The sequence below is a fragment of the Nyctibius grandis genome, chromosome 8, assembly GCF_013368605.1.
Source record: "Nyctibius grandis isolate bNycGra1 chromosome 8, bNycGra1.pri, whole genome shotgun sequence".
NCBI classification, from domain to species: Eukaryota; Metazoa; Chordata; class Aves; order Nyctibiiformes; family Nyctibiidae; genus Nyctibius; species Nyctibius grandis.
Window position 1 is genome coordinate 9,485,104 of NC_090665.1, and position 26,156 is coordinate 9,511,259.

The 26,156-nt window shown below is 37.2% G+C and overlaps 1 protein-coding gene across 4 annotated transcripts; it reads right to left on the reverse strand.

Moving 5' to 3' along the window:
- Positions 1 to 2,936: 2,936 nt before the first annotated feature.
- Positions 2,937 to 25,308, reverse strand: MCCC1 (methylcrotonyl-CoA carboxylase subunit 1). 4 transcript variants are annotated; one of them, XM_068406802.1, is made up of 19 exons: positions 25,208 to 25,308; positions 23,914 to 23,960; positions 22,828 to 22,967; positions 22,294 to 22,389; positions 22,000 to 22,121; positions 20,615 to 20,762; positions 19,654 to 19,775; positions 18,391 to 18,502; positions 17,987 to 18,068; positions 17,029 to 17,156; positions 15,107 to 15,290; positions 14,494 to 14,603; positions 12,966 to 13,182; positions 11,785 to 11,871; positions 11,160 to 11,209; positions 8,737 to 8,874; positions 7,256 to 7,363; positions 6,148 to 6,219; positions 2,937 to 4,567 (listed from the first exon to the last, which is right to left on the reverse strand). In XM_068406802.1, exons 1-19 carry the CDS (start codon positions 25,264 to 25,266, stop codon positions 4,448 to 4,450), a joined length of 2,142 nt encoding a protein of 713 aa, XP_068262903.1. In that variant the 5' UTR covers positions 25,267 to 25,308; the 3' UTR covers positions 2,937 to 4,447. The 4 variants fall into 4 exon arrangements, with proteins under 4 accessions (XP_068262903.1, XP_068262906.1, XP_068262905.1 ...); XM_068406805.1 differs by lacking the exon at positions 25,208 to 25,308 and adding an exon at positions 24,934 to 25,037; XM_068406804.1 differs by lacking the exon at positions 25,208 to 25,308 and adding an exon at positions 24,877 to 24,912.
- Between the last annotated feature and the right edge of the window lie 848 nt (positions 25,309 to 26,156).

Genomic DNA, 26,156 nt, shown 5'->3' on the forward strand with positions numbered 1-26,156 from the left:
GTTCATATTTTTGGCATCTTACATATCTGTAGAGCAGGAGCTATGTCTTATGTTTCTCGGATTCTTAGCACAGGACACTGAACATGCGTGGGTCTTTTGTTGCAGTTATCATACCAGGATTTATCACTGAGCGCTTCTGCGTGTGCCAGGGCACAGGGATGAGTGAGCAAAACACTAGAGCCCAGAATAACATCTCTTTCATTTTCGAAGAGACAAAAGAGGGATGGAGTTCTCAGCAGCAGGCTTTTTCACCTGACACTACTTGGAGCTTTGCTGGCTCTAGTACATTAACATCTCCTGCCTTCCCTACTTTAAGTGAGTAGATTGGCCGCCATTCACAGAGACCAATTATCATTTCAAGAACAACTTTTTGGCACCAGAACTGTTTATAAGGAAAACAGATTAAAGCTAAAATCCAGCTACTGTTATAATTTCAAAACCCAGTAGGACTCGGGATGTGTTTTACTTATTACTGCTATAATAAAAAAATATGGAGTATTCAACCAGAACATCCATGTTCATTTTAACATGGATTCATTGTATAATCAACAGGTTTTAAGCTAACATCAAATGTCTCAAAATACATTGCATTGCTTTTAGAAGCCAGGCTCTTTTCTTTCAAGAAATACAATCAGTCCACATAGAAATAAATGCCAAGGTTTCAATTATGAATTTCTGCAATATTGATTTTTTAATATGACGCTCAGTAGTGTCTATTACTTCCCAAGTGGAATTCTTATGCAGGTGGCTATGTCCCAGTATCATAAAGATACTAAGTGATATTTACCTGTGAAACATTAATGTGTAAAAATCTATCATTTTGAATGTAACTGTACAAGCAGTTAAAGTATCTGTTGAGAACATACCTTGTGTAAAAGCTGTAAGTTCAGACCTTAATCCATTGCCGTTGACTGTTCAGTTCTGCACAGCATTGTTGAGCTTTTTACAAACAGAACAGATAGAACACAGTGAAGTAATTCCTGATCTGACTGAACAGAACAATAATCAACAGAAATGAATACACCTGTGTTAAGTGCACTGGTTGATATGCCCTTTAAAATAGGTACAAGTTGCTTTAATAAGAGAGTAGTGTGCTCAGATCAATTTCATTTTTTTCCCCTACCATTGACTAAGTTTTAAAGGTCCTGCCAAAACACTTGAGTATTCATTTTTTAATCATCACGAAGACAGAAGCTATTTTGTAGACAGAAGGATTTTCTGGTAACCATTACAACAAAGGATTCAATACACATTGGAAACTTTTTTTACCTTTTATATAGTAAATATCTATACCAGTGAATTGTAAAAATAAATAACCTTACAAGTATAAATAAAGTCTACATCTGAAATTACAATTTTACCAGCAAGCATGGAAAATAATTATTATAAATCACCAAGTCCACAAATTTTGCAGTGTTTTGATTACCATCAACTTCATTAAATAGGAGGAAACACAGGCAAATATCTACTAAGTGACTGCCTGAAGTCACAGTGAGTCAGTGGCTGAAATGAGAACACAGTCCTGCTCTCCTGCTTTACACTCCCTGTGTCCTAATCACTGATTCAGCATGAATTCAGGCTCCACGCCACAGATCTTCACTGGGTGTAAGCTATTGCACTCTTCAGCTTCTGTCAGTTACAAGAGAGACGAGATCCCCACAGGTGGATAACTGAAGTTTATGAAGAGCTGTCATTTTGGTATGGTAAAGTTTATGAAGAGCTGTCATTTTGGTATGGTAACATTCACACTGCCAAGCAGGATGTTAGATACCCAATATAACAAGCTGACCAGTAAGCTCACCTAGAGTGTTACTCTCTGACCCTCTCTCACAGAAGCCAGTCTGCAACACTAATGCCCTCCTCCTTTCCTGCAGACTATCAACTGTGGCTGAACTACATATCCTGTGACCCAGTCCCTTCCTCTAGCAGCAGAGTGGATGGTTACAATTAGAATCACTTCAGATTCATTGTTTCTATATCTATGACACTTGTACCAGAACAACAGCACTATTTGAAAAGGTATATTGATAATGAATAACTGGCAGGGATTATCCTTTTAGCTCAAATACTAAAATATTGCATTTTACACAATTACCAATTTTTTTCTTATCCTACCACTAAATGCTCTACAGCCAACAGCTTAGTTACAGCTATGTTACTATCATATAGCTCTTATCAATTCACATTTATAACCTAACAATTTATTGTAATAAACAGAAAATTTCTGAATATTTTATAAATTAAAATTCTGGTTACAGGAACAACCTACCTTTAATAATTCTTTGCGCATCTCTGAGTTCAATTATATCACATTGCAGCAAAATATTTCAAGTGTGGAAATTCTGACAGTGACTTCTGCAAGAGATTTTATTCTGAAATAAACAAAGCCATCACTATTTGAAAAATCAATCTCAGTAGAAACCTATAGAGAAAAAAACCTAACAGCTAATTTTCAGAAGTAAGAGAAAATTAAAACTGGTAAAATTATTTGTCTCCCTTCATTCCTAAGGGAGACGTTTTGTCAGCTTCCAAGGAACATGTTCTTGTTTCACTGGCTGGATGAAGCAAGCAGTGGAGACTTAGGGAACAGAGAACCTCATGCTGTGAGTTTTAATGTTTTGCTACAGATTCAGTGTAGGTCTAGAAACACAGCAATGTCACATAGAAAGAAAAAAAATAAACGCCAAGCTTCAGTGTCTCTTCAGGACTGAGTTCATGTTTCTATATGTAGATTCAATTTTTAGACAACACAAGTCATTAAACTTACCTGCAGTGAAACCCATTACAACTGTTGGATTCCTGCCTCCTAAAGGTGACCTGCAGATTGTGGTCTGTCAGGTATCAGATGATGATACATAAACAGCTTAGAACCCTCTAATCCATAAACGTAAGCAACCAAGGAAACAACAAAACATAGAAAAAAATTAAAACAAACATTTAAATTTAAGCTTGATTTTTATTTGGCAGTACATAAAAATCACTGTGGCAATATTGTACAAAATGATCACTGGAGTGTAATTTTTTTTGTTAGGTGGCCATTGGATTACAAGAAAATTGAAAAGTATTACTGTATGCTTTTAATATACAGACCATCCAGAGCCATTCATTTTTTACACTTTTTGTCTGCATTGCAGGCAAGGCTGCACAGTTATAGAATCAGATCAGATCAGAAAATTCCCTGTGACACTGTATATTGATTCAGAAATGAGAGTTCAGGTAAGTACAAGGATCCATTTTCAGAGATGTAACTACAAGTTTGGGATCACTGCAGCCTCTGTGTTTGTTCCTTTCTGCAGTATAAACCATGCTATCATCTTAAATCAGTGTATCAAAAGTTCATATGACAAGCAGAACTTCACCTTAACTAAAAGGTGAAAAAGATTTTGCAAGTTTGCAACAATTAAAATGTATTTTTTCTTTCCCTTTTCCTGTTTCTGAGGTGCTTTTTAAACAAGTTAAAATACTTCTATGGCAAATGATCAATATGCTGCATCTGAGAAACATTTTCTTTGCATATCAAAAAAAATACCAATTTTCCCTTCTGTAACACTGCAGATGCAAAAAAATCTGACTGTTCTTAGTCATATTTCGTGTTGCTATAAAGACTTTGGTATACGTCATTCCGGCCAATAAGTAACATATTAGAACGTGAACAGTATGGGAAAAGTAATGAGGATTTTGAAGGATTTTATTTTGGCAACTTTCTAAGTATTAAATAAGCTTATCATCTTTCCATGCTACGACTTCATGTTTAAAGATCAAATGATATTTTTGGAAAGCAGTTACCCTCCAGCTTTGATTAGTGTAGCAAATGCTAATATGCATTTTAAAAATGCTTTGTATCAGATATTTCAAAGTATATTAAAATAATTTTTGACATGCAAATTTTCACTACTCATTGAGGTAAATGGGAAAAAAGATGCACCAAAAATGACTGAGAGGGATCCTGGGCTGAGGAACAATCCTGAACTCCCTATTCAGGCAAAAGGATAAGCCACAAACAGGAATTTTGCCAGAGAAATGAATTCACAAAACAATTACCACCTTTCAGATTTCCTTCAAATCAATGCTCTCACATCTCAGGGAAAAAAGGCAGCTGTGAATGAAAAAGTAGGCAGAAGAACCCTAGCTGTCTGTAACTCACAGTCCTTACTAACCTCTCCCATTCTTTGACAGTTCCACATCTTTTTCCAGTCTAATGCCTTTTCACAGGCAAACATAACCACTGAACAACAATCACATAGGTCCACAAGTTATGTATGAGGTTACAGTATAGTGATATCCAAGTTTCAGTGAAGTCAGCATAATTTACAGTCAAACTATGCAGGAAGTGCAGAGGAAACCAATTCCCCACTTCAGTATACAAAACAGTTTGCTGAAAATATGAAGAAATCTTCTCCTGAGAGAAAATCAAAGTAGAAAAAATAAAATGCACCTTCCTTGAACTTTATTTTGACTCAGCCTCTTCATCCACAAATTCAACTAGCGAAGCATGTCTGTTGGCCTGGGCACCTTCTTGGAAATTAACCTTTTTTATCACTCCTGCCTTTGGAGCCCTTATGGTATGCTGCATAGAAACAGACCAATAGTGAATCAGTAAGATTTCAAACCAAATCAACCAAAAAAGAGTACTTTTTTTCCTCCTCTCTCTCTCCAGCAAATGCTAATATTACTATTTTGGTGCAATTAGAACAGAACACACTTAATTACTTCCTCTGACACATGTATATTATTTTAAACCTTCTTTTAAAAATGCTATCCTAGTCCTTTTCAGGTTTTATTTTCTCATCAATATTTATTTTGATAAGTATACTGGGGACAAAAATGCTATATAATATTATATTTTGAAGTATGAACAGCTGAATGTTATTTTACTTCACTAATACTTTTTGTTATTATAAGAAATTCCAGGCAGAAATAATACAGTTTTAGTCCAAAATGTTAATCACATAGCAGATGTGTTCCCTTAAGAGGAATCTGCAGATTTACTAGAGATATTTTTGTTTGCTGGCCAGGAAGGGGTCTTTATTGAACAGATATTTGGCAAAATCCAGATGAAGTACAAATACAGCTACTAGTGACAGTAAAGGAATAGCATGTTTACATACCAGTCCCCAAAACTGGTCTACTTGTTGTTGTATCAGGTTAGTTTTCCATTGAAGTTTTGTTTCTTGGTAATTGTCTACATAGGGTTAGTCTAATATCAAAACATTTAGTATCAGATATTAAATCCTCACATCTAAGGAAGGATTCATTTAAATAATAATTTGCTTTTTAAATTTTACATTTTATATTTCAGTAGCACTGAAACAAAAAAAAGAGAACTCAGATAATGTCAGTCTGAGATATCAGCTGGAGAGGCACAAACATTTAGCATCCAATTGCAAATAATTGAGTATAATTTATTTTAGTGCACAGATGTTGTATTTCATGTAATTTTAGGGTAATTTATAAAATGGCATGATAAGGGAAAGGCAAATTTTCTCAATAATGTTAATTCTGCTATCACAAACTGGTTTAAAATAAACTAATAGCCAAACCAAAACAGTTCAGGCTACAGAAGCTATAGTTTAAGTAATTTGAGCCATGGTCAAGCAATGTGACAAGATATAATGGCCAAAATATGAGTCCACTGAATGTCATGTGGACAATTACAAAGAATCTTTAGTGTACTCTTGGTAAAACTTCATGTAAATAATAATAAAGATATTATAAACAACAACAAAAAAAAATCCTGGGCATATTGACAAAGTCACCATTAGCTACATTTCTGCATGAAGTAACTACAGACATTATGTATCTTATATCCCAGTCAGCAAGAGAGATACCTAGACAGTTTTCTGCTAGAAAAAGGAAAGAATTATTGGCTTCTTGGGAGGGGAGAGAAGGTTTGCAAAGCTAACCAAATGAATGTTAAAACGTCTGCAGCATACCATGGATTATATAATCATCATTTGTTAATAAAATAACAGCAGATATAATCCTCTAAAATCTAGTCAGACGCAACACTTGTTTCACAGCATATAAAGTGATACTGACATCTGCAAGCTATAATCTGCACCACACTTCAATAATGCGACCAAAATGATTAAATTATGAACAGATTTTTATTTTCTCAGTAATTAAAACCTTTTAGATGTCACTCACCTCCATTTTCATAGCTATCATAACCATTAGAGGGTCTCCAATCTGAACCTTATCCCCTGCTTTAACGAACACCTACAGTTCAAGAGAAAATTGGGAAAAAATCATGTATGTCTGTACCATTAAAAATCATCAGCTGGATCTTGGCTAGCTCAATCCACTGAGTGAGCGTGGTTTTGCAAAAAGAGCCTCATAGGATCTTTATTATGTTGAACTGGGTATCAGACTTCTCTAGATAACATACAAGGGGAGTCAGAGGCTCTAGAAAGAGGTTCAGTAACAGCTAACAGGATAACCAGGAAGCCATTTATTTATGAAAGAAGAAACACTACAAGAGACAATGTATATTCTATGCTTTCTGTGCCTAAAACCGTCTATTTTGAGAAAGTCCAGAACCTCTTCCTGGAGCCAGGAACTCCTGGAGCCAGCAAAAACACTAAAGTTGTTTTTAAAACAAAATCCAGAAAGACGATTGCAGGGGCCACCTAGTTTTTCTGCAATAACTCTGATTTAGAGTGTTCACTCAGTACATAAGAGATCCATGTTCAATGTACTCCACCCTGTGAAAGGGTTCATGCCTTTTTTATTGCTAGCAGAATCCTTTAGCTACTAAACTCTCCTGGAAATCTCTTTTCTGTTGAAACTTTTCCACTGTACAGGAAAACACACAAGACTTGCTGAGCTAAAGAAAAAGAAACAAAAACAGACACAGCAAAACACACAGCTTAACAAAAAAGGCATTTCAGAATATTTCTTCTTTTGCACGTGCATCTAGCATCTCATTCTTTTGGTTAGATGAAGCAGATCAAACAGCCTTTAACACTTCATGGAACTTTAACTTAGAAAGTAATTAAGATGAAGAAAAAAATTATTTAAGCAGTAGGATTAGTTAAATATTCCAATCTTCCAGAGCTCTAGAAGCCTGAAAAACTTGGGGGGCTGCTAAAAAGTCAGAGTAAACAGGGCTTTTTCCACCTGGGAGAAGCCACACAGCACTGACATTTCTGGCTCTGGTTCTTTCCTGGCAGTACAGAAGCAAGCACCATTTCTGGAAGAGTGAACTTGGATATATATTGGAGAAATCAATTCCTCCCCATATTATTATAATTACCTTTTCAACCGTGCCTGTCATGGGCGCTACGGCACCACTTTGCATTCCCGCTGAACTCACTGCAGATAAGTACTTGGGTACAGGAATGCCAATCTGAGCGCTACCTTCCTACAGAAATAAAATCAATGACATATGAGTTAACAACATAAAATAATACCACTAGTAGACATGCTGACATACAGGGAAAGAACAGATACAGCTTTATCAAATCAGTCAACTGTTTAGGGTGGCAGACTACTGGGGTCACAGCAACAAAAGCACTGTGGGCATGCTTACTACTTTGCCAATGTTTAATTCCTTAAAAGCCACGCTGCTGCTGCTAAGGATCAGCAAGGAAGGAGCTATCCCTGTGAAAAACAGGCTCCACATGGACCTTTGTCCTATTCTATAGACCTGTCCTATATCTATGGGACCTTCCCTATTCACACAGCAACAGCAGAGAAGGTTTTAGAAAATGCATAAAGGCTCTTTGGACAAGGTGTAGGAAGGTTGCTGCAACAAGAAAGAAAGGCATTGGCATCTTCATTGCCAAGCATTGTCAATATGAGTGTTTCACAATTTACAATAAAATGGATTCAGTGCTAAGTTTAGTGAGAAATTCTCACCGTTATTCAAAATCCCCTAATTTCTCTCAGACTTGCTACCCAGAGTTTCCCAAAGACTTGTTCTCCCCCACATCCTACCCATATCCTAAAACTCCTGTGATTTCCTCTAGATCTTCCACCCCAGACTCTACTCTGATACCACAGGAAAACTGAGCTTTGCCATTCCAGCATGAGTTATTTCATCCTCATCATTGGAGCAGCAAAGTTTTCACTTCATTGTGCTCAAAGTCTTAAGGGGCTCAGATCTAGAGGTTAATTATGCAAACTAATACATAATCATTTACTTATTTAGATTACATTTTTGCATTACTTTAAAGCCCTGTAATCTTTTTAACTGCGAATAAAAGATCACCAGCCTAATCATGCAAACTAGGGTAACTCCTCTTTCAAATGCATTATTCATACAATGCAGATAATACCATGGTTTACTCATAATTTCAATCTTATAATATTAGCTGAAGTTACTCTCAGACCAGTATCAATTTCTCTATTATAATTTAATTTTAAAAATGAAACACATCAAAATAAGTTAAAAGCACTCTCAAATAATTGTCAGTTTGAAGTAATTGCTACTGCTCTATGACAAACTCAGATACTTGACCATTTTAATATCCCAAACCATCATCATTTGTAGCTCCTTTGATTCACCTAATTGCATTTTATCTTTCCAAAAGTAATTTATTTTCTCACTCACTGACCATAAGCAACTAACTTCTAATTATAGCTATAAATCCAACAAGCATCAAAACATTATGGGCCAATGGAAGAACTTCAAATTATGACTCTCTTTCACATTCTCTTGCAATTTCTATTGTTCATTTACATAGATAAAACTCTGAAATTTTATACTTGTGATAATAAAGAAAGGAACTTTACCGGAAAGAAGAGGTAAATGGTGTTGTCCAAAATGACCAATTTGGACTTACACACCACTCCATTTACTGAAGACCTCAAGTAAACAGAATCACCTTCATTGAAGATCTCTCCAGAAATCAGGAACGTTTTATCTTGAATCTGAAAGTTAAATGCTTTTATAAGGACAAAGCCTAACCCTTCATGAACATTAAACCAAAAGTTAGTATTTGTAGTATACACTCATAACCTGTGGTTCTTCATAGATAATTCTGAAATTAAAAAAAAAAGGCTTTTTAAATCTTATATATCCTTTATTTTTCACTTAACAGACTGTATTCTGTATCCAGGGCAATCAACTCAGAAGACTAGCTAATATGCTCTCCCAGGACAATTTTTATCATGAACTATGCAATAGCACTCAGCAAAACACAAAGGTATATTATTTCTCAGGAAAAACAAAAAAATCAGAATATTCAGTTTAGTGATGCTACTAGAATCCAGTATTTTTAATTTGTCCTAGCATCTTGACTTTCTTCAAACTGAAAAATCCATACTATTTAGCTGACATCAAAAGATTCCACAACACTTTCCAAAAGACAGATAACTTCCTCACTGTTAGAAGCTTATAATACAAAAACTACAATATATTCAGCAAACCTACAAAGAAGCAGAGGAGAGCAGTAATGGAGACAGTGTCAATTAGACACCAAAACTGCAAAAGAAAGACCAAATGGAAAGGTCATTTATTTGTAAGTAACCCTTTCATCTACATCAATGGAAACTGCACCTCTGCCACTACTTCAGAGTACAAAGACAGAAAGAATATGAACATAAGTGCATTACATTTAACTTATATTTTTAGTTCTAAGTCTAACACCACTGAGAAGAGAATCAGAGACTTGCTGGTCTTTCAGGATGTTGCAAGTAGAGATAAAATTCAGTCTTCATTTATATAATTGCATACTAATTTTCCACTGAATGAAGACCTTGTAACATGCATTGAAAGGACACTGTTGATCTCATACCGATGCCTGAGAAAAAAATCATTTGCTTGATCAGTATCCTGAGCAGGGGTGCAAATTAGGGCAACACCGTGGGCAGCACTGTGAATACTTGCCAGTTCAATGGCCCAGCAACCTGCTCTAGTTGATTGGCCTCAGGACAGGTTTTGTAGCACTCCAGAGGCACTGTCTTCCTCATGATCATCTCCCAGTTCTGTTTCTCATTCCCTGATCTCCAGGTTCTCTCCATTTCCATCTCAAACCCCATTGCTCCTTCTTCCCTGGGAGTCCACTTTCTCCCTAGTTGCACTTCCCCTCCCCAAAAGGCCGCACTCTACATTCCTTCCAGCCTATTTTTTGCTGACATTATTTACATGAGATAAGCCTAAAGTGTAAAAGCTCTCCTGTGTTACATATGTAATCAATACACTCAGAATAACCCGTGTATTACTTGAGGGATGCAGGTTATCTCAATATTTGTATCAACAGAAATAAGGGTATAAGGGTTTGAGTTACCCAACATGTGGTTATACAGATGAAAGCACAATAATTTCTCTCACTATTTTTCTAGCACACTCATCTCTATACAGTCTAAGCAGTTCATAAATACTGACTTATTCTCCTAATTCTCCTTTTCTGAAAATTGGAAACAAGAAGCCGAACTACAGACAGACTGCATTCTTGAGCATGCAATCAATCTGGGTGCCAAATCTGAGAGAAAACCCATTCAGCTCCAGATGATGAAAGAAAAATATTCAATACTCAGCAAAACACAACCCCCATAAGCCACACAATAAAAGACTACCACACATGCAGACACAAAAATATCTGTGTTAAAAGCATCTTGAGTTGTATCCTATAGGATGCCTATAGTATAGACCGAGAAAGAAGCCAGTTTTATAGGGCATCATTCAATTATTTAACCAGAAAATATACTACTCTCATCATTCCTCATCTCACTTGGTGATCGCTTTCCAATTTCCATCTTCAAAATAAAAAAAGTGTTATCTTACAGAAAATGCTCTAGAAAGCTTTTATTTATCCCACAGGAGATCCATCTCATGCACAGAATAAAGCAGGAGTCCTGTGGAAAAGAAGTCTTTTTAAATGCAGATTTAAATCTAACTTCCACTGTTTTAGAAAGACAAATTTAAGGATGAGAAAAATAAAGAGTAAGATTTTTAAATTCTGGAAAAATAAATGCTTTTCTTAGCCTTGTTTTCAGAAGCATTTTAGTAGCTCTTCCATGCCAATCCAGCATCTAGGAAAGATAATTTTAGGCCAAAATAATAGTCTACAACAATGGCTGCAAGCAAACCAAAAATAGAATCCTGTATCGGTAATTACCAAGCAACTTTAGTAACAGTTAATACCAAGAGAAGTCAACAAGAAACTGATTCTTCTTCTATCTAATGAAATATCAGAAAAAATTGGGACTTGTACCTGCATGTTGTATGACCCTTCTTGATTGTAACTTACAGCTACATCCACAACTGTTCAATAAAACAAAATATGTATACGTGAGTAGATTTAATTACAGGATCTAGAGAACAATGACATATAAACAATATTTAGTCTATCTTCATTAAAAAAAGAGAACTACGAATACCAAGAAAAGAGTAAGTATTTTCAGATTAGCTTGGTACACACTGCAGATTTCATACTGAATTCTAGAGAATTTGTTTTTCAAAGATAAACACCTGAAGTTATGCTCTGAAATCTGTATTAAGTTATATAGACTGAAAACAGATTTTTGACGGGAAAAAGTGCTGAGCACTTTCACACCAAAGTGAAGTAAGAAAAGATTCGACGGCACTCAGCTCTCTTAATCTCAACCTTGTTCATTTAACTGATGAACATGAATAGTGTCATTTGATTTTGGTTTGTATGTCCTCAGGATCTAACAGTGTGGATTAATCATGCAATTCTGTGAATTCCCAGCTTAAATTGCATAAAACTCATACTGCTTCTATTTGCTATTGCTTAGCCTGAATTTTAAAGCACCAGTTGAAATAATGTCATCCATTAAGTATCTCCCCTCCCTCCACACACTTTTTCATTAACTTACTGTTTTCCCCATCCAGCAGAGACAGTTTTCTAGTATAACATATATTTATTCTTCTACCAGTGCTGGATGCAAATGGTGAGAATTTATCTAAAACACAAAATATACAGATACATTACTTTCATTCTACTTTGGCAAAACACAATACTTAGAACTTACACCATAAAATCACTGTCCTACTATTACTACCATCATATATATATTTATATTGTACATAAAAGATTGGGGAACCACTGTAATAGTGACAATCCCTCACTCAAGCTTCAACACTGAGTAAACTGAGGCTGTGTAAAACCTAGAGAAAACATGACACTAACAACAGCACTTACTATGAAGGATATGACTGTTCTCCACGAACACATCCTTGAATAGGATAAGAAAACATGGGAATTCAACTTCAACATAGCAGATTCAGATTAACCTTTAGGTGAAGGTTCCAACTGTAAGAGTAGTTAACATGGCAGCAAATTGCCTGGGAAGATTGAGGGGTTTCCTATTTCTTGGTGTTTGAGAATGTATCCGATAAACAGCTATCACATATTGCCTGATTAGTTCATTGTCTCCTGAAGCAAGGGAATAGTGTATGAGAATCTTTCCAGTGCCACTTTCCCATGTTTCCAGGATAGCGGAGGAAAAAAGAAAATTAACAAGGTTGTTGGCAGCATATATTAGATTTATACGAAGTTTTTGTTAACAGCAATCACACTGCCCACTGGTACAGCCGCTTGAGTTCTCACTCAAGAATTTTCAGATCCTGGAGTCCTGTTCATTCCATTAAACCCCACTGCCTCTCCCAATCCTAGCAGAGTCAATTTTATCTCTGAAGACCTTGGGCCAACTGTAGGAATAATAATGACAGATACTCACTGTTTATGCTTGTAAAGAGCAAAGAGTACATAATGACACTGATTATGAATCCCAAGGTCTTTCAGATAGTGCCTGTCTGAAGTGCTGTGGGAAGAAGTCTGTACATTACAGTGGTGATATATTCAGTATCTGTCCCTTAACAAAAATTATAGTCTGCTCTGTGTGTAAAAATCTGACAGATGCCAGAATGCAGAACCCTGAGCAGGCACAAAGTAAGGCAAAAAGGGAGCACGCAAATTAAATAATTGCACTTGAGCTCACAGCACCATCTCGTCCAGTCACAAGTAAAATAAAACCAAAAGAAGAATGATCCTTACCATCTGACTGATCTCTAAAAGCATCTGTGACCATCTTCTCTTTCAGAATGAGTCCTAGAGCTGCTTGACACATAACTTCATGTGGGGTTGCCTTTTTGGTTGGAAATAGTTCATCATGGTGTTGAGGGATGAAATTAGTGTGCACATTTCCAGCCTCAAACTGTGGGTGTCCTGACAGGCTCAGTAAGAAATCAATATTAGTGCTTAATCCTACAATCTGTAAAGAAAAAGCAGCATATTGCTAAACTGAAATGAAGTTATGAATGAATATACAGCTTTCTGCTCAACTTATGCATAGATGATGGATGAATCTTTCTTCAGACAGCTCCATCAAAACATAAAGTTAATAAAATGTAATTAATTCAACTGGTCTCTTTTATTACCAATGAAACCATTGCTTTTAAAAAGAAAAAAGAAAGGAAAAAAAAAAGAGTAGCTTTCTCAAAAGTACTGTTTTCAAAATGCTACCTTTGTCCACTGCAAAGTCAAAGAAAGTTTCCAAGCAATAGAAATGGGAGGTAATTTAGGAAATACCCCTATTGTTTCGGAAAATTATGCTCTGAGTATTTAAAAGAACATTCCTAATACGAAAAGTGCCTCTTATTAAAAATGAGTTATAATAGTTTCAGATATTCCATATTTATCTTTTAATAGTAACAAATGGCAACAGTGACTTCTATAAATTTACTAGATACTATGCATTTCCTGTACTGCAAAATACCTAAGCAAACAACATGAAAATAGAAATAATTATTTTAGAGAAATCAGTGAAACTGGTAATTACATTATGCTGTCAAAATTTATTGAGAGAACTACTAAGAAAATTCTGAAAAAAAACAAGGGAATTCTTTTATCTCTTTCACTTCAAGTAATCTTCATTTTTAGCTAAAACAATAGCAGGCTGAACATTTGCAGTACCTCAATCACGTTTATGTTGTTGGTTTAGAAGTGTAAATTAATTCTGCACAAATAATATTTAGTCTCAAGTCAAACCTTCTGAATTTTGCTTCTGAAAATAGATACAATACCTGTAGTTTCTATATAGGCAGAAAAAGGGACCACTTCTTAAAAAGAACTGATAGCACTAAAAATTCTCCATATTTCTTACCACATGTATAATCTAAAAATTTGATCTTCTAATTAGAAGTTACAAGCAAACATCATCTGACACAAATTCCAACTACAAATTCCTCTGAGAAAGCTCACACTACAATTGAAAGTGTTTAGCCGCCTTCTTCTACAAAGTCCCAGCTGCATCATCCAACTGAAGATATCGCAAACTTGAGAAAAATCTGTGTGTAAAACTGGACTTCACACTTAGCTCTACTCATGCCACCAAATAAAACAGTCTGCAAATTAGGAAAAAATATGCAAACAAATAACGAATCTGAAATGGTAGTGGCAATGCAGGCTTCCTCTTAGAAACCACTTTTGTTTTACTGTGGTTATTTTATCCATATTTTGCTAGCTCTAGATGTTCACAAAGTTAGCTCAAGATCTGAAATCATACTGGGTTCCTTCTACTTACATTATATTGATGCAAACTGTATCGCAACTTTCTCAGTGCTGCTCGACGATCCTCAGCCCAAACAACTAGCTTTGCAATCATTGGATCATAATGAACAGAAACCTCATCGCCTAAAATGTATTAAAAAAAAAAATGCTGTTAACACTGAACCAAGTATTTCTGAAAGGTGGTAATGCATAGTACTGCACACCATATGGCATTAAACTCTGACACAACCGATGGCCACATTTCTCTATGTCCTTAAAGAACATTAATCTTTAATGATGTGACCTGGCATTTCAATTCCAAGGACAACTTCAGTACAAACTTTTGTAGAGGTAACATTACTCAAATTCAATTTTCTTTGTTGCAATCAGAATGCATGATTGATAAATTGTGATGAAAATATAATCAGCATGATCCAACAGACAATAATTTGGATACAGGTAAATAAAACACTCAGTGATTGCCCAAAAGTACATGAACAATCACAAGGAAGAATAATTCTGGAGAGATTTGTCTTCATAAATAACACCCTGTCAGACAAACTTATTTAGGCAAAAGAGGGAAATGCTTACAAATAAAAGCTTTTGATGTTAAGTATTTCTGATTACACCATTGCCTTCAGTTTTACCTTGTCTGACTCCAGTTTCTATCCTGGTGAATCTATCAGGTGGTGGGGTGGATAAGTACAACAATGGCCCAGCCCCTGGCATAAAATTATTATTAGGGTCTTCAGCATATATTCTAGCTTCAAATGCATGCCCCTGGAGCAGAATCTCTTCCTGCATTAAGGGAATCTTCTCTCCTGCTGCAACCTGAAAAGAACAGGGTTTTTTTTTTTTTAATGCAGGATGAATATTCTGGAGTGCCAATGTATGAAATATTAAATACCTATCTTCTAACATGAACAACTAGAAAGCACATTAAAAAAGGCACAAGGAGAAAAAAAGTGGTAGGTTGTAAAAGGCTAATTCTGAAGTTACTCCTTCCCCTTCTCTGGGAGTCACCAGTCAAAGGATTTTGAATTATTATTGTGTAAACTGACCTCCTAATATTTCACGCAGCTAAAACATAATGGAAAAAGTCTAGTTTTTTCCTACTGGTTATGTCAAAAAGTAATTAATTGTTTAAGTTAAAGCCTGGTCAACTAAGACAAGATTTTTATTATAGAAAAATTACTCCAAAAGCAGATGATAAAATGGATTACTGGTAGCCAGCACTACGGGCATACGCTGTTGATTTTTGTGTATACTGTGGGACCTGTACATTTAAGGGAATGTTTCTCTAAGGGGATTTCTAACAATTTAAGAACCTTTAATGGGGAAGGAAACACCATTTTGTTATCAAAGGAATTCACATTACAAATACAGAAATACCAACAAACAGCAGCAACACACCAGTTTGAGACTGAAAAAACAGGGCTTTTAGGGACACAATAATAACAAGAAGCCTGCTGCAGGTAAGCACAGAAGAGACCCTTTACCAGGAAGCTACACAATTTCCATCTACATGGGAAAACACAAGTTCCCGTTAAAAAATTTGCAGCAACATTTCATTTTCTTTTGAAGTGTCAGGGGTTTTCCACACTCTGCCTTCTACCACCAAACTATGGATTTCAGCAGAGACAGCAGAATATAACTCAGTTTTCAAAGAAAGAGTAGCACGGTACAGATTCACAAAAATAATTTCTCCAAGAACTGATAGACATTTTTTATTTATTGACTCATTAAACCACATGCCAAGACCACTGAACCTTTCCACCTTATCTCATTCTTTTTCTTCCAGTATTGTTTGATCCCTGCTCCAACTCATCACTGAATGCTCAATTTCCATTCCCAGATCAGGAAGCCAAAAGTTCCTCGTTTTTGCAACAGCATTTGCCATTTAGTTTTCTTTCTGGTTACACTAAAGACTCCCCCATCCTGTCTACTTAAGTTCAATGTGTGCTGCTGTCCTCACTTTTGGATCTATCTAATCAGAATTGTTTTTCATTTCCAGTTCCCTACGGTCCAAAACTTCCTGTTACCATTCAAACGTGTGAGTAATCTCTCTGCGAAGTGGGTGTGTGAGGAAATAGCCTTTTTTCAGTCCACACAACTATAAATTTATTTTAGAATGTGACTATACTGGTCTAACACCAGACACACATTTTTGTGAAAAGTTTTTCTCCTACGGCCTGATCCAAGAATGATTTTTGGGCCAGAGATACATTTGAACTAGAGTTTAAAAAAATTTTCAGCATGGCAAGAGAAAGATCAGGACCCTACTCCTCCCACTTTCCACATTCTCTCTAACCTCTCTAAATATACTTTAAAAAATGTTTTTACTCTACACAACTGGAAGACGACACTGTTGGAATTCAGAGCATCTACACAATGCTCTACAATCAAATACAGTAATACAAGACGTTCCTTCGAAGCAAAGGAAACTCTACCCTATTAGCTGAATAGGAGATGAGGATCTGAAAACCCCTGTGGTCTCTCATATGCAGTATCAAAGAGCACTACCGACCAGACAGGAGGAACTCTACATGTAAAATCAAACAACACTTACCCTAAGCTGCCATTCCACCAAGTCTGTTCCAGTTATCATCTCTGTAACTGGGTGCTCTACTTGCAGTCTGGTATTCATCTCCATGAAGTAAAAATTATGTTGTGAGTCCATAATAAATTCCACTGTTCCTGAAGTATTTAATAAAAGGGCACTTCACCAAAACAACACTTTTTCAGAATGGACACCCAAGATACTTAATTGATTTATGCCAGGACAAGACTATTATTTCTAAACCAGATACACTGAATTTCATTAAATTCTATACAAATTATCTTAAAGGGTCACACAACTGAGATCTAAAAACAGAAGGGTTCTTTCCTTGCACATTTATGTATCCTGTGCTGTTTAGCAGCTATTTTCTTCTACAGTAAGAGCCGCATTTTGTCAGACCTGTAAAAAGTGCATCAAGAATCTTTAAAGTATTGTATATATGGATAGGGTGTGTAATTATTTTTTACAAATAAGTATCCAAAGAAAGCAGTGAGAAAAGTCACAAATAATTTTAGCAGGTTATTTTTCATCTGGGAAATAGTGTGGATTTTACAGACAGGGAGCTGTGTTTTTTGTTTTTTGTTTTTTTTTAAAAGGCTTTACTGTTTGAATATAAAGTATTATTCTTTGTATGCTGAAAGAGAAATTAATTTTCCCTTGCTCTGCTCAAACTTACTAACATTCATAATGCTCACTTTCCAACACCAATCTAGTTGATTGAATTACCTGCTCTGAATTTTTTTCTTTCTATTCTTCAGCTACCACTGGTCTTGAGCTCAGACCAGGTATGCTAGTTTAAATTTGTAATTACATCAGAATTAACTATGTGATTACTTGCTTAAACCTCAAAAAAAATGGGGGATGTGTGTCACACTCTTAAAACAACCAGATGCCATTTGCCTTGAGGCTTAAAGTCTTATTAAGTTAAAAGCATACCACTGGAGCAGCCATACCTCCACAGACTTACCTGCTCCCACATAATTCACTGCTTTAGCTGCTTTGACAGCAGCTTCTCCAAGTCTCTTTCGAACTTCAGGATTAATTCCCGGCTGTAAATAATAATACAAGAGATTATAAGTTATTGTGAATTTTTGTGATATTAAACCTACTATGCATGAATATTTTGCAGTATTTAGCAACTGTAGTGAAATCCTTATCAATGCTATACTTGAAATCTACATAATTTTTCTCTGAGAATAATTTTCTAAAGAAAGTAATGTTTTCAATTAGAACATTTTCTGCAGGGAAATTAAAACAGGTACTGAGAATTACAAATAAATTACTACCTGCTAAATAAATTCCATGGGAGTTAGCAATTACTTTAAAAACATGTCAGTTCATTAAAAAATATTGTAAGAACTTTCTCCTCACCCCCGGTGCCTCTTCAATGATCTTCTGATGTCGTCTTTGCACACTGCAGTCTCTTTCAAACAAATAGACTGCATTGCCATGCTGGTCACCAAATACTTGGACTTCAACATGCCTGTTCCATAATAATAAATGTTTCAATGTATTTCAGTAAAGCCCCAATCCTGCACCTGACTTCACCCAGACTTTGAACTCATACAGAGTCCTGTACACTTCAGTAGGACTTCTTATAGGTTTAAGTGTCTGCCCTCAAATAGCCAAAAATGTAGAAACGAAGCTGCTATTATGCAGGATTTCATCTGTTTTAGACTTCCTCAATCTCCTAAATGAAACAGCATTCTAAATGACAACTACTGCAGTGAAACCTCCGAGGCCATAGGATAAACAAGATATGTATCTAAAGGCTGCTACCTCTTTATTAATTATTTTATTATAATAAAAGTTAAACTACTTTACTATTATTTGATAATGATGATTTCCCTCATAATTTACTGTGTAGCAATTCACAAGAGGCAGCAGCCCTGGCTCAGGAATAACATCATTTATTTCAACATGCCATTTCAGAGGAAAACTATTAGGTAGCAGAACTTCATTCTATGTATAAAACTAACAAAAATCTGTCACCATTCTGATAGTCCTCTGATGCTGGCAAAAGAAATTCCCCAGGAATTTAATGAGATTTTTCTCATGCCCATGTGACAGCATAAGCCCTCAGTTTCTTTAGAATAAATGCTTTCTTTATAGTGATGCTTCAAGAAAAACAAATATAAAGTACAAGAGAATCAAATAGACCTCTGTAGAAGTTCTTTATGAAAAATAAATTAGCTCAGTTTCACAGGTCAGGCATGAGATAAAGACCATCACTTCGATTTTAAATATCAAAAGAAAGATCAAATAACTAGTTTAGAACACTTGAGGGCAGCAGAAACACCATGACAGCTTGACTCAGGTCTGTAGTTTAATTATTATAAAGTGATTTTTTTTCTAGATGTAAATCGAGTTAAGAAAGCTCACTTAAGGAGATATATCAATGTCATTAAATGTCACTGCCATGTCTCCCAAACAGTGGTATTTTAATTCTTATCATTCAAAACATAGTCACTACAAGAAATTCAATACATTATGAACAATTTTGACTAAATTAAGACCCACCATAGTGCAAATAAAACATACAACACCAATTTTCAACCTACTACTAAAACATTTATGTTTACTTAACAGTAGAATAACTGTTACAGCATTTATAATAAACCATCTATTTCTCACCTTGGGTTATCTACAAATTTCTCGATCAGCATTGCATCATCATTGAAAGACTTCTTTGCTTCTCTCCTAGCTGATTCTAGTTGGTCCAGAAACTCCTTTTCTGAGTGAGCAATTCTCATGCCCTAAAATATAGAAAAGAAATCGTATCTAAATGTCTAAAAATACAGTACACAATAAAAATCCTGCACACAAACCGGTACATGACTAAAACAGCAAGAAATGAGCTTAACAATAACACTTTTCCCTTCTTTCTTGAACTGTAGCAAAATTGTGTATCAACTTCCAGTAACATAATCCTACTAAGTCCCACTGAACATGCCATAAGAAGTGTAAAAAAATAGATACTATCATTCCATTGATATGGATGAGTAAAAAATTCAATTTTAAGACTATTTAAGAATAAAATATCATAGAAATTTTCCAAGATTGGCAGAGAAAAACTGATTTCATTACAAAACAAATATAGCTATTTTGGAAATAACTAGAATTCTCTATCATGTCATTTTTATACAAACTTATTTCAGAGTAAAATCAGATTTAGACAGGGAATTCACCATACGTTAAAAAGTGTCTAGACACCAAATACTTCTAATCACTTCCTATGCAACATCTAAAACGGCTGACAAAAAAGGTCACAGAAGCTATCACACAGTAATAATTTAAAGTCATCTAATTTCACACCAAGAAATCCATAGGACAACTTTTCTGCTTATGTGAATTACTGGAGATCCACCGAAATAAACAAAACTCTTCCAATTTATACCAGGTACTTGTCTTGTGCCTGACTGCACAAGAAATGGAAATGAGATTTCATAGCACTGGACTGGACATTAACAACAAATTTTAACCACAAGTAGTTTTCCAGTTTATTTGTTTTCAAAGATTACTTTTAGAATATTCAGTTACAGATACTGAGACATGACAAATTTACACAATGTGATAAACAGATTAGTTCCTTTACCTTTCCTCCACCTCCACGAACAGCTTTAATCATTACTGGATATCCTATTCTCTTGGCATGTTCCTTTAGACACTCATCTGATTGATCTTCTCCATGATAACCTTCAACAACAGGAACGCCAGCAGCAGACATTATAGCTTTGGAAGTGCTTTGACAGAATAGTTTTATGTTTAGAATGATGATAATATTTTTTTCTTACTTTAAGCTCCAAATCTGTATATGTTCCCAATGTTAATTCTCCTCACAAAAGTAATTCCACTGACCTCAATGGGACTACTTAGATAAGTGGGTTACATACGATTTGATTGTAATTCATCAAAGGTTTCAAATAGGGATTTTTTTCTCCAAGCCCTCCAGATACAAGTGGTAGTCAGTTTCAGGCTTACTTGCCTTTCCTATCTTTTGACCTACATTATAGACGCCAAAACTTAACATGTTCAAATTACAACACTGTATCCTGCCAAAACTATATTTAAAGTTGTACAAAGGCAAAACTCTTTTCATGATACAGGCTGGATTCACCCCACACATAAAATGCTCAAGCATAACAACTATAACTTCAAATATGCTTGCAAAACGAGTTATATTATGGAGGTAATTCACTCTCACATTAGGAAGTGATAAAAAATTAATTCTCTGAAATTCATATTACACAGTTGATGTGTTGGTAGCCTTATTTCTTAGAATAACTTAGAATCAATCAGGTTGGAAGAGACCTCTGGGATCATCAAGTCCAACCATTGCCCTGACACCACCATGTCAACTAGACCATGGCACTAAGTGCCATGTCCAGTCTTTTTTTAAACACATCCAGAGATGGTGACTCCATCTGGGCAGCCCACTCCAATGTCTAATAACCCTTTCTGAGAAGAAATTCTTCCTAATGTCCAACCTGAACCTCCCCTTTCATTATTCTTGATTTATACTTCATACCTTGGAAACATTTCTTTGATCTAAGTAACTAAGAATAAGATCCTCTGTGATGCACAAAACTTATCACCCCATTTCACATGAGCCACAATAACCACTGATGACACGGTGTTTCTCTTCCACCATTCTTTTGACCAATATACAAGACATCCAACGTGACTGCTGAACCCTTACCTATGTAACACTGCAATGCCCCAATTCTGGAAAACGAGAATCAATTAGGTATTTAATTATTAAAATCCTAATAACTGAACAATCTTGATTTTTTTTTCTATGCCTATAGGAATCCCACATCTATAAACCTGGAGCTTATTCCTTTGAAGAAAGCCATAAAAACAAAAGACAATGAAAACTGACAGAATAAAATAATTATGGAGCAACTGGTCATTTGTTAACAAAATTAGATTTGCCAAACTGTAAACTGAATAAACAAGTAACAAATTAGAAATAGATACCTCTTAATACCCATATCTCTGATAGCAGATGAAGGCGGACCTATGAAGATGACTCCCTCTTGCTTGCACAACTCTGCAAACTCTGTGTTTTCTGAGAGGAAACCATAACCTGGATGAATAGCCTAAAACAGAATATTGTTACCAGCCTATTTTTATATCAGTTTAGTTTAGAAAACCCTGAAACTTCAGTAGAGTGCTAGGGAAACACAAGATGGTAAAACATTGGTAAAACACCATTGGTAAAAAATGAAGAACATGGAAATAACAGAAGACTTAAGGTCACGATCTACTTACCTGTGCTGCTGAGACCTTGGCTACCTGCATTATTTTCTCCATAGCCAAGTAGCTCTGCTGTGAGGGTGCTGGACCAATGCAATATGCTTCATCTGCCTATTATAGAAAAAAATACATATAACACAGACCGCTTATTAGATAATAAAAAGCAAATTTAACTGAATTTCTGAGCTAATTATATGGTTTATCAGACTGCTAGCATACAACTGTTTAAATCACTGCCTCTCGTCATGGAAAGACTCAACTGGGTGAAACAAATTCTGACTTGCTTCCCAAAATAAGAGTCCATTCTCTCAGCCCCAGTGACTACTCTGGTGTTAGAGAGACAAACTTTAATGCACTTCCTGTAAAGTTGTCAGGTGCCGAGACAGGGACTAGGCAAACTTGTCATTGATTCAAGAAAAACTTGGAAGTAACGCTACAGCAGTGAAAACCAACTGCATTAGCACACACATCTACTTTCACATTGGACTTATTAATGAGCACTACTGTTGTGAATGAACGTTAATCACAAACTTAATGAATATACTTCACCATTGCTACATGCATGGAATTTCTGTCTGCTTCACTATAAACTGCTACAGACTTCACACCCATTTTCTTCGCTGTTCGCATCACTCTGCATGCAATTTCTCCTCTGTTTGCTATAAGAATCTTCCCTATGTTGTGACCTCCTGTTTAAAAGGACAAAGCACAGTAAGCAGCTTTTAAAAGAAATAGATCTTTGAAAACATTCCTGGAAATAAAGCAATTTTAAAATTCCGAGTTCTTTTTCATCATCTATAGTGTTTATGCATTTCTTCCAATAATGAAAAAACCCATACTTCACCCAAAAGTATTTCCATGCCAGTCCTGGAATATTTTTCCTTAGAGCCCTTATGCAGAAGTATGTTTAAGTCTTTTTTTTTTCCTTTTTAGAGTTCAAGAAATATATTCTAACCCTAAAACACCACTTAAACGTAAAAGTTGATGCTCACATTTTTCCTGTGTACCTTCTGGACCAACTAAGAAACAACTAACACCTGTCCCCGCCTCCCTCCCTCAATAGAAGTGATTCCCATTCCTTTGAAGAGCGCTATTCCCCACTGATACACAGTCACAAAGAAAGAACAAGGTATGAAGTTTTTTGTTGTTTTTTAAACAGTAACATACAAGCTTCTATTAACCTCATGACAGCAGTTAAAACATGATAGAAATGTAAGGCCAGCACAGTCAGAGACCTCACAGGCGAAACTAAACAGCTTAAAACTAACTAATAAAATAAAAATATATCTCTGAATTCTAAACCATATCTTTTTACACAATATGACAACAGGGTCAGTTTAAATCATCTTTCTAAATATTTTTAACTTTCCTTCATGTACTGTTTATATACTATTATGCCAAAAAAACAATTCTCACAGACTTTGCAACTTTTGTATCAAAAAAGGACCGAGAGGAAAACATCACAAAAATAAATAGTTTTCATTCAACTGAGTATACCTAAATATGATACAAATATTGAATATTTATTTTTAAAAACTACAGTTTTTCAGCAACTAATGGTCTAAAACTAATTGCAAAACCATCCACATTACATCAGCAATTAAACCTAGTCGCTAAAGAAGTTAAATTTCATACCTATTGTTGAGGCCCATTTCACAAATCTTTGTACTTGGCTCCATTGCCTGTAGAATTACAAACACACAGAACTGTTACCAAAGTATATGAAGTGGCAACTGAACTACTTTTATTTTCAAGTGGGAGGAGGACAGCACTAACACAGCTCTGAAGCTTTTGATACAACTATTTACACAGAACATATTCAACAAGGATGGTTGTACAAACTTCACTAGATCTCTCCTTAAGTGTTTTCATTTAGACACAACAGAAATCATCCCCTTGCTTTTTTTAGCAGCACTCAAATCGAAATAGTCAACATTTTTTTTAAGATAAAAACTCTTTTAGTGGACAGAACAGCCAACATCTGGCATTTATTACAGAGAAAGCAACTTGAACTATTCGGGAAAGAAGACATGAACAACCACAAAACAGAAAAGCTTATGAAGGAAAAAGGAGTTGTTTGTATAGGGAAAAGGTGCAAGAGAAAAGAATGTGCAAGATAGCCAGAAAGACGAGCAATGAAGAATTTCAGAAATGAAAAGTTAAACCTCAAACGACTAATACTAAAGAAATCAGATAGCGAAGGTTAAGTGACTGGAAGAAAGTGTAAAAGTAAACTCCTGGAACTGTTTTAATTAACATATAAATCAAGTTTGGAATCTTGGATCAAGTCCAGCAATTCTTAAACGGTATCATACAAAAAGACACGAGACATCCTTGACACCATACAACCAAAAGCTCAGTTCCAACAACGAGATGGTCACTAACTCCTCCTGCCCGGGATTACAGACAGCGGAGGGGCTACAGCGGGGAGTCCACGATGGCCACCAAACCTCGAACACTCGCGGCAGTTTCATGGAACCTGTACAAACACTAAAACCGTGCTTGAGACTTTGGGCGACTTTTTTTGCTCTTTCCACAGAGGAGCCCGGGGCACCTACATCACGCCCAGGTACCCGCAGCCCTCCCAGGTACCCGTACCACCACGCGGCCCAGCTCCCTCGCTCCTCCCGAGGCGCACGGCCCCTTCTCCCTTACTCCCTCGGGCAGCCCGGCTCCAGGCTCGGCTCTGGGCAGCCTCCCTCCGCGCCAGGCCCGACAGCCGCCGCCGGCTCCCTCCCGGGCGCGGTCCCTGCCGCCGCCCGTCAGTCTCCGTTAGCAGCCGCCACGGAGCTCGCCGCCTCAGCGGGGAGAGGGGAAGGAGGCGAGGAGCGCCTCGGCCGCCCGCCGTCGCCGCGGGGCCGGGCCGGGCCGGGCCGGGCCCGGCGCGCCGCGCCGCGCCGCGTTCCGCCTCCCCCCGCCCCGCACTCACTGCCACCGCAGCGCCCGCAAGCAGCGACGACCCTGCTCCGCCGCCAGCACCAGCGCCATTTTGACGAGCGCGGGGGCCGGCGGGACGGAGGGTGTGTGCGCCGGGGCGGCCGGCAGTGGCTGCTGCGGCAGGGGCGGGCTGGGGCGGGCTGCGGCGAGGAGGAGCCGCCGGCCGGGTCAGCGGGGAGAGAAAGCGCTCGGGGAGGAGGGAGATAACAGTGAAGGAGGGACGAGAGGCGGTCCTGAGCTCACTCCCGGGCGATCTGGGAGAGGGGTTGAAATGGGTGTCTGGTGGGGGCAGAGCCGGGAGAAGGCGGCAGGGGCTGGATGAAACCGATAAACAGCGCAATAAAACGGCAGATCAAATAAAATTCATATAAATGTGGAGGGATGTAGATTGCGAAAGGACTCTCGGCTACATTTGTGGAAGCATGGGCCCTGAGCCGGCCATGTTCCTTCGGGAATGACATCGGGGGTTGTAATGGAGCAGCGACACGAAACGTGAGCGTGGTTGGGAAGGGCACGGGGATCCCCAGACACCGTAACATCCCTGTGCCCAGGCCCCGCTGCCCAGCTCAAAGCTACCGTGTAAATGGAGGAGGTCAGAGAGCGGTGGGACCAGCACATCCCACCCTCTGGTGAACCGGACGCAGGCACGGTGGGTACAGCTCCCTCGGGTTGGCTGGTCACCTTGTGCTGGGTCTCGCTAAACCTGCCTGCACGGCTCCAGGGCAGCGCCCGTGCTCCCCAGGGGACGGGGCGCAGGGGAGCACGGGCCTTTGGTCAGGCCTCACCTGCCCGCTCTTATTTTCCGTGTCGAGCTGGATCTCATAACGCAGCGAGAAAAGGAGGGTGAATCCCCAAGGTCACCTCCTTTGCCTCAGTCACACTGATTTACTGAACTTAGGTCAACAATAATGGTCAGATAAACTGTGATACTGATAGGCTAC

What these genes read in the sequence shown, in the direction of transcription:
- MCCC1 (XM_068406802.1), bottom strand. Translation starts at nt 25,266, where the DNA reads ATGGCGCTGGTGCTGGCGGCGGAGCAGGGTCGTCGCTGCTTGCGGGCG. An exon ending in TGGTGGAATGGCAGCTTAGG is followed by an intron (nt 15,291 to 17,028) that starts GTAAGTGTTGTT and finishes TGTTCTTTTCAG; the next exon opens with GTTGCAGCAGGAGAGAAGAT. An exon ending in AAGGGTCATACAACATGCAG is followed by an intron (nt 8,875 to 11,159) that starts GTACAAGTCCCA and finishes TTTAACTTTCAG; the next exon opens with ATTCAAGATAAAACGTTCCT.